Genomic DNA, 8,660 nt, shown 5'->3' on the forward strand with positions numbered 1-8,660 from the left:
AATCTACTGAGTTGGACAGAAAGACTCAATATCTTAAGTTAAATAAAGAAGCCTGACCATGACAGTGATTGCAAAATGCTTCCCTTTTGTTTGTATAATGTGTCCAAGTGTCTCACGGGAGTGAATTGATGATGAGGTTAACTCAAAGCTAGAGAGAGTGGGTTCCTTTGCAGAAGGATCATCCTTTTCCCAGTCATGTGGGAAGGATTATTGGGCTACAGCTGAGGTGTAGAGTCACCCTGTCCATAGGATGGGAATCTCTGACTACCCTGTTCTCCCCTTCTAGTCTCTAAAGAATCAAGACACAGGCAGGCTAGAAAGGAGAAACATTGGGGGGGGGGGGGGAGGGAAAGAAGCAAAGGATGGTGAACTTGGCGATCCATGAGGATATACAAAGACTTCTCCCCTGGATGGATCCTCAATGAAGGCAGCTCAGTAAACACTACCCTGTGATCCTCTATGCCCCTGGAAAAGGATATTTTCAGAATTTAAGTGAGAAATTAGAGAATCTAGAAGTCAGGTCATTGGGGAGTACCAATGGAAAGTGGACCACTTTGGAAGCTACTGATTCTGGTGGACTCAAAGCCATAGCTAGGCAGGAAGCATCATAAGGCTTTTTGTAATGTTTGAACTGGAAAACACATTCTAGGATCTTTTGGACTTTGGTTTACTATATTATTATTTTTTAACTCCTACATTCTGTCTTAGAATCAATTCTGTGATATTGGTTCCAAGGTAAAAGAGAGGTAAGGGCTAGGCAATGGTTTAGCGTCTTGCCCAGGATCACACAGCTAGGAAGTGTCTGAGGTTAGGTTTGAACCCAGGATCTCCCATCTCTATGCCTGGCTCTCAATCCACTGAGCTACCCAGCGGCCCCCTTGTTTTTCTTTTCTTAATAAAACTTGTCTTTAATACGTTGTGACCACTAAGTGGGGAGTTGGGATCAAATGTTTGGGTGATTCAGTGGAAATCTGCTCAGGTATCTAAATGGGAGTTTTATTTAACATAAGGTTTATATATATATATATTTGGGGGGGGGACACAGGTAGATCCTTTGCTCTTATCTTTGACCTTTGGTCATCATTCCAGCAATATGGGCAGGTAATAAACCTAATAAACTGATACAGATGCCTTTTCTTTACTTCCTTCCAAACTTGGATCAAAACCCAACTCTACCCTGGGTAGCTATTAGATGATACAGTGGACAGAGTGCCAGGAAAAGCTGCATTCAAATCTGGCCTCAAGACACAAGTTGTGTGACTTTGGGCAAGTCACAGAACCTCTATCTCAGTTTCCCCATGTATAAAATGGGGATAATGATAGCATCTGCCTTCCAGGGTTGTTGGATCTAATGAGATATTTATAAAGCACTTAGCATGGTACCTAGCACATAGTAGGTGTTAGAGAAATGTTAGCTATTATTACTTATAATATATAACTAGTTATTTTATGTACATTTTATATTTCATTCTTTAATATAATTTTATACATTATATATCCAGATAGGTATATACCGATATCCACCTGACTCTATTCACAGTACCTTAGCACCAAGACATTCATCTTGTTAAAGTCCACAATGATGTTGTCCTGTCTTTAATTCTTTCATGTGTTCTCAATCTCTCCTAGATAGATTTTTTTTTAGGCTAGGAGTCGAGTCTTCTATTTCTTGAGTTTCTTCCCATTGATCTGATGACAGATCTGTGCACAGAGTAGGTCTCTTCCTCATGTGGGTGATGCAGAGTGCTTGACTTTCACAGACTTTTCTTTTACTTGTATATTAGCTCTCAGAATTATTCTCATTTTCTAGAATGAAACTACAGTGAGGGGACCAGTGTTCAAATCAGTCATTTTAGCCTTGCTTTTCCATGCCTCAACTTCCCTGTGTGTAAAGTGAGGGATTCTTGATGTAAGGTTTCTTTTCCAGCTCTAAATCTATGACCCTACAAGCGCTTGTCAGTGCAGTCAGATTGGGTTGTGTGACATCTTTTTGACTTTATTTTCACCAGTGATTTGTTTTCCCTGACTCTAGTAGTGTGTGGAGGACTGGTCACCTTTTAGGGTGATCTGGCTCCAGAAAGTTCCAAGAACAGATTTAAACTATTCTATAATAGATAAGCATCCGTTGAATTCAATAGACATTAATGAAGGGCATACGGTGTTATGCCTGGGTTTATAAAATGAGTCCTTTCACTTAAGTAAGCTATAATCCTGTTGGAGAGGTAAGCTGGGCACAAATGGCTTTTTGTAGTTATGTTTTAATTCTCATTATAGAGGGGCACCATTAGTGGAGTAGGTGCTAACCTCATAGTTCCAAAGACCTGAATTCTAGTCCTACCTCTGACACACACCCTATCTCTATGAGTGACCATGGACAAAATCCCTTAACTTTTTTTTCCCTTAACTCTCTAACATTTGTAGAGGTAGTGTCTACACTGGTGAATTCCCCCACTGACACAATTACAAGCAGAGAAGCTCTTCCCTACCCTTACTACCCCCACTTCCCAACCAATACAAAGCAGTACAAGATAAGGTGAATTTTAAGGGAGTTCTTTTCGCTGATTTCTAATCTTCACTGTTTAAAATCTTGCTTCTTCATAGCACTGAAATCACTATTTCATCAGTGTATTTATGGTTTTATTTGGGAGTTGTGGTTATGTATGAGTGTGTTCTTACAACAATGACCAATATGGGAGTGTGTTTTACATGACAATAAAAAAAAAGAAGAAAAAAGAAATCACTGTCTAGACCTATTCCCAACGGGGTTAATTTTTCATACCCAGTACTCTCCCTAGCTGAGGCACAATTAAAACAGTTGCTTCCCTAGGTTTTATTTCTTCCTAAAAGCTGAAAAGAAATGATCTGTCCCCATTCTGCGATGTCTTTCCAGAACCACTTATTATAAAATAAAAACATCCGTTTTTAGAAGCAAACCTAAGAAAGTCCAGTCATGGCTTTATTCCCAATAAAAAATGACATAAAGTCATTCTAAACTACATCTTTCACATCAGATCTGAGGAATGAATTGCTTTACATTTTAACCGCATCCTTCATCAAGGGTGGCAACAAAAAGCTAAGCTCAAGATGAACCAAGCAAGCCTGGAGCTACCAACATTACACAATTTTACTCCTGGAAGGAACCTGAAATGTCATCTAGTCCCATCCTCTCCTCTTACAGATAAAGAAGCTGATGCTTATACAAGTGGAGAAAAAAACAAAAAGTACTTATCCAAGGTGGATGGTGAGCAACATTCTCTGTATTATTTTGGTTGATTAGAAGAATTCTCATCAATATACAATTTACTATTGCTTTGCTCATGAGCATAAAGAAGTCTGATCCACACTTTTTAACAATGGTCTGAAACCTGCTGACCCTAAGTGATTTCCTTCAAAAACAGTAAGCAAATAAAGCAATGGAAAAAGTGGGGCCCATTATGGAATAAGTAGTTATTTTGATTTTGGCACTGTGTATCCCCCCCACCCCACCCCACCCCACCATGTGGAGAAATGTTTGAGGAGAAAAAAAAATTCCTTAAAAAAAAGAAATTTCTTTGAAAAAATTAAGAGATTCAAACACAAAATCAGAAATATTGATCAAAACATATATATAGTATATATACATAATAAAACATATATACATATATAGTATAAAACATATACTAGGATTTCACTGTAAATATTTTAAAGTTCCTTGTATATTTCTTCTTTGGTCAAGCTTTAGGGCATGCAGTGACCACAGATGATGACACAAGACATTCAGTATTAAAACAGCATATGCCATTCCTCTTGCCACACACTACCTGCTGTGTTGTACAGAAGTGTGATGATCAATTATAAACTAACTAAAGCAAACATTAGACTTATAAATGATCTCAGAAGAATCGAAGGAGCTGCAATTATTTTAATGTTAACTTTCAGAGCCAGCAGCATGTTTCAAACTGAAAAGTCAGTCTTTGCTTTGCTTTGCTTCAGTTTAAATAATCAAAGAAGCATTGGTGAGAATGGATGAGTTTTAAATGCTACTTATTTCTGGAGAAGCTTTTTCTGCATGATTTTTATGAATAATCAGCATCAGATAGAATTGAGCAATTTTAGTTTACATTTCAACATAAAATCTAGGTTGTTTTTTTTTGGTGTGTGGGGGGGAAACACCGCTCCTTTTCTAAGTTGAATTCCAATGGACCTGCTTCAAACAAGTATTTTGTTAGGCCCCTACATCTAGCTTGCAGTGTGTGCTCTGTGCCAGGTGCTGAGGAAGATAGTGATTTGTAAATTTAGTTAATGCTCATTTCAATAAGGCAGTGATAGTCCACACACTAAATCCATCTACTAAGTAGCAAATTGTTTTAAAATATGTAATAACAAAAAGTCTAAAGAATTCTACTATATAATGAGACATAGGTACTTTCTCCAGCATTTCAGACACCATAAGGCACAGTGCTCTTGAAAATTCCTGCAAATCCATGTTCTGTGGTGGCAGATCTCTACTAAAAGCATAAAAAAGAACAAGATTTTTCTAAACAAATGCTATCAAGTGGGACAGAGAGCACATAACCGTTGCACAGACATTCGTTTAAAAAATAAAAAGCATTTCTTATTTGTTGATTCCTGGCGGCCACATATTTTTAATATATATTTATAAATACCTAAATTTTTCCTTCTTACATATTTCACTTAAAATGGGACAAAATAAAATACAATTTGCCCACTTAGATGCATTAACAAAAATGAACTCTAGGCAAATGAGGTCAAGAATAAGGCTCCCCTGTGCTGTTTTTCTGGCTTCACTTAAGATAGCTCTGGAAAGTGTAAAGGATAAAATCCCACCCTTCTCCAGGATGGCTCTCATTGAGCACAAAAAAAGGCTCCAGGAAGTTTAAGAACTCCTTTCCTGCCAGGCTGGGATGCTTTCGGGCTGGGGAATGCCTGCATCCACGTGAGGGGGTGGAGCTAGTTGCTGGGCAACCGCCTCAGCCCGAGGCTGCTTACAAAGAGGTGCTCAGGCGTTGCCCCTCTCTAGGTTTCTTTCTGGCTAGACTCCGGGGTTGAGGGCAGGGCCGCCCCCTCGCCTGCTTCCTGCGACCTCTGCCCTTCCCCCTCAGGTTTACTTTAGCAGAGTAGGGAGGGTGAGGGGTTGTTTTTTCAAAGTTTCACTCTTGGTACTTAGTGATTTAATTCCCCGAAGCGCCTGTCACTCGGGTAAACCTTCAATATGGAAACACTTGTTTATCAACATTGTATATGCTTTATTGAAAGTTGACAAGCGCCACAGTTAAATACAGGGACCGGTTACAACTGTTTAGAGAACATGCACAGAACATATGCACATAACTACTATACAGGTAATATGCAAAAACCCAGGCTGGGAGATTCATATTCTTAGCCAGAATCAATCATATTGGGGAGTATTTGAACTGTCTTAACCAACAACTTCCGTGAACTGGGGTTTACTTCAATATTAATCAAGCAGCCAGGGAATTTCAGAAATTACACAAACAGCATAAATCTTCTAAATTCCGAACATTTGCTCAGGTGCATTTTTCTTCATGTAGCATTTAATATATATATATATAATATAATATATATAAAAAAGGACTATCCAAACTTCAGATCAGCCAATGAAACAACTAAATTTCAATCTGTACAACCTAAGGTAGTAGTTACAGTCTTCTATTTTACAAAATACTTACACTACATACACAAATATACATTAGGCAAAATAACCTTCATTGTAAATTAACCTAGGTCCCAGCTACCTGTCACCTTTCAGTCGCCCTAACAGCTGTGCATCCACTGCTTCTTCCAGAAAGTGGCATGAACACTAATGTGATTTGGTGATTCTGGTGACAGTCGTCAAATGGAATACTGAACTACAAATGTCCCCTTATTTTAGGTGATACTATGCATCAGTCCTTACTTTTTCTCCCCTCGCAAGTTGCTGATGGGTGGGGAAAGCCCTTGTTGGAGCAGCCGCTGCTTCCAGATGCCAAGTGTCCAGGACTTGGGCTAGACAGCTGCTGGGGAGAAGAGGCGGCCCGCTCCCCACCTCGGGAAGTGAATGGGCCCATCTCGGGGACCCGGGAAGCTGCCAGGGTTCCCAGTGTCTGTGCTAGTTCTCTGACTGACATGTAAGTCACCAACCTAAGAAGTTTCTTCAAGGCCAAAGCGGATGAGTGTTTAATACTGGAAACAAAAAGTATACTGGTGTCTATGTCAGTCTCCCGTCTGTCTCTTGTGCAGTGTGCGCAATGAAATGGATGACTCGTGGCAGATTCCTGCTAGTTCATCTCCTCCTCGGTTCAGTTCACAGGGCCCCAGCCCGCCTGGAAGGGCCATGAGCGGCTATGCCGAGGGTCCCGAGCCCTGGGACGCTGGCTGGGCGGGGGGCTGTGTGGTGCCCTGGGGCTGCGAGGTGGCAGGCGGGGAGCCAGTCTGCAGCTGGGCCTGGAACTGGGCGAGTTGCTCGGGACTGGCCAGAGTCTTCAGCAGATTGTTCTCCTGCTCCAGCTGGGAGTTTTTCTCTATCAGTTCTTTAATCTGCTCTTTGAGGACCTCTACTTCCTCCCTGACGGCATACATCAAATGGCTTTTCACCAGATCCTGCAAGAAAGCACAAAGTCTCACATTCAAGGGGTGCTGGGGCTCGCCCTGGCAGTCCTGTCTCTCTCCCATGAGTGACCTACTTTAGGCACCCAAGGGGCCGGCCATTAAGTGGCATGCTAGAGGCCCCCAGGCGGGGCTCAGGCCCAGGGGTCCCAGGCGCTCTTCCCGCCCCGCCCCCAAGCCCAGCGGCCTCAAGCCGCCTCCTCAGGCTCCTCCTCCGAGCGCCTGCCGGCTGCAGCTAGTTCCGACAGAGCATGTTGCCGCATTTCCCTCCCCACCTCCCTCCAGCTTCGTGACAAGGCATGACGTCACAGAAACCTGGGCAGAGGGCTGAGCCAATGGGAGCGCGAGGTATTTATAGCTCCGAATTAAAGGTTCCGAGTTTGCCTAGCAACAGCGGGCAGAGAATCCCGTGAGAAGAGCCACAGGCGCTGCTCCAATAACAAAGAACAGCCAAGGCGGAAATAAAAAAATAGGAGAAAATCAGGCATAGGTTTGGAAAACCAAACTTTTCTCCGATGGCTCCAGATGGAGCGGGGGTTTGGGGGTGGGGGGCACTTTTTAAGGGCGTTGTGCTTCACGAGGCCCCTGCAGACCCGACCCTTCCCCTCCCCCCACCCGCGGGCTCAGACCAGAAAAGAGGCCTCTGCTCCAGCCACGCTGGGATGCTCCCAACTCCTGGAGGAGGGGACCCGCGATCTACAAAATACATGCCCAGGCACAGGGCCTAATTCCTCTTCCGTCGTAAGAAAACCCCACGTTATGTAAAGGCCTTACATAAAGCAAAGCGCCGAGTGCCCAGATCTCTAACCACACAGTGGGGGTTGTGGTGCTGGGCTGGCCAAATGGGGATATTCTCTGCATCTTAAATCGTTTGCTCACTGATATCCAATACCGCTGTGAAAACGGATGCACCAAAATTTAACCTCCAAGTCCTCCCGTTTCTAGTAGTACCCGTATTTTAAAAATCATTTGGACCGACCGCACTTATAATAATCGGTACATTACATACCATTGCTTGTTCGATTTTGTTGTCAATAGCGACCACACTTGCACCAGAGGAGCTAGAGAGAGAAGAAAACCCATCAATAACTGAATTGTTTTTAAAAACCATATAAAACCTCCCTTTTTCAGATATTCATTACCCATAACTCTTTCCTAGCCAGGATTCTTCCCACAAAGTGCAATGCAACGACATTCCCCCTTCTTAGTAAACCACAAAGAGCTAAATTACATAATGCAGGGAAAGCCAGTTCCCCGAAATTAAAGACCCGAGGAGGGAAGGCCACTCAAAAATGCTCAAAAAGCAATCTAGATGTATGTCACTGCAGTTCTCAGCATCACCCAATGGAATGGACAAAGGAATCAGCACTGAAAACATTCACCTGCATTATCACAGGCATTTCCCTAGTAAACTATAAAGATCCTATCACAGTCAACATTTACCTGCTGTCAAGTCTCACAGAGGCGTTTTCAGTGCCCAGTAAAGACGACAAGAAAGAGATCGAGAAATGTCTTAGTTGATAAACTCCTAGATCCATTGCCACTGGTCTACACCATTGGGCTTTCATGCAATTGCAGCCAAAAAAAAAAATCCCCACCAAAAAAAAAAATGCAATGCCAGGCTCCTAGCTCGAGCTACGTAAAAATCTTCTGGCCTTTCTGCGGAAAGACGACGACAACTCGGCTTTTAAGAAACACTGGGCTGGGGAGGCGTCGTGGTCCTGGGAGGGAGCTGCTGGATGGACTCTGCTGCGCCAAGAACTCTCGCAGAGTAGCAGCTCAGCTCCGCTTGCTCGACTGAAGAGCTGATCTTCCAACCTCAGTGCATAATATATGCCGAGAACAGCGGCACTCATTGGCTGGGAGAGCACGGGGAACCGCCCTCCCCGAACTCCCCCTCCCTCCCATCTCCTCCCGCTCCGGCCTCGGCCGCCCCACCCCCACCCGCCCCAGCCCCACCCCCACCCCCCGGCGGTTCCTCAGGGATGGGTCCGTCGCGGTATCCCGCTGGGCCGTGGGGGTGGGGAGTAGCCCGACACCCAAATTGTTCTTCA

General features: G+C 43.4%; 1 protein-coding gene across 1 annotated transcript; it reads right to left on the reverse strand.

Moving 5' to 3' along the window:
• Positions 1–5,225: 5,225 nt before the first annotated feature.
• Positions 5,226–8,390, reverse strand: LOC123242686 (TSC22 domain family protein 1). The gene is made up of 3 exons (XM_044670618.1): positions 8,050–8,390; positions 7,616–7,667; positions 5,226–6,600 (listed from the first exon to the last, which is right to left on the reverse strand). The coding sequence occupies exons 1-3, from the start codon at positions 8,172–8,174 to the stop codon at positions 6,343–6,345; spliced, it is 435 nt and encodes a 144-aa protein (XP_044526553.1). The 5' UTR covers positions 8,175–8,390; the 3' UTR covers positions 5,226–6,342.
• Between the last annotated feature and the right edge of the window lie 270 nt (positions 8,391–8,660).

Source organism: Gracilinanus agilis, chromosome 3, assembly GCF_016433145.1.
Source record: "Gracilinanus agilis isolate LMUSP501 chromosome 3, AgileGrace, whole genome shotgun sequence".
NCBI classification, from domain to species: Eukaryota; Metazoa; Chordata; class Mammalia; order Didelphimorphia; family Didelphidae; genus Gracilinanus; species Gracilinanus agilis.

Bases quoted from the DNA above. Each gene is read 5' to 3' on its own strand.
- LOC123242686 (XM_044670618.1), bottom strand. From the start codon at position 8,174: ATGAAAGCCCAATGGTGTAGACCAGTGGCAATGGATCTAGGAGTTTAT. The intron at 7,668-8,049 runs GTAAATGTTGAC...TTCTCTCTCTAG, and splicing joins TCTGTGAGACTTGACAGCAG to CTCCTCTGGTGCAAGTGTGG. The intron at 6,601-7,615 runs GTATGTAATGTA...GCTTTCTTGCAG, and splicing joins ACAAAATCGAACAAGCAATG to GATCTGGTGAAAAGCCATTT.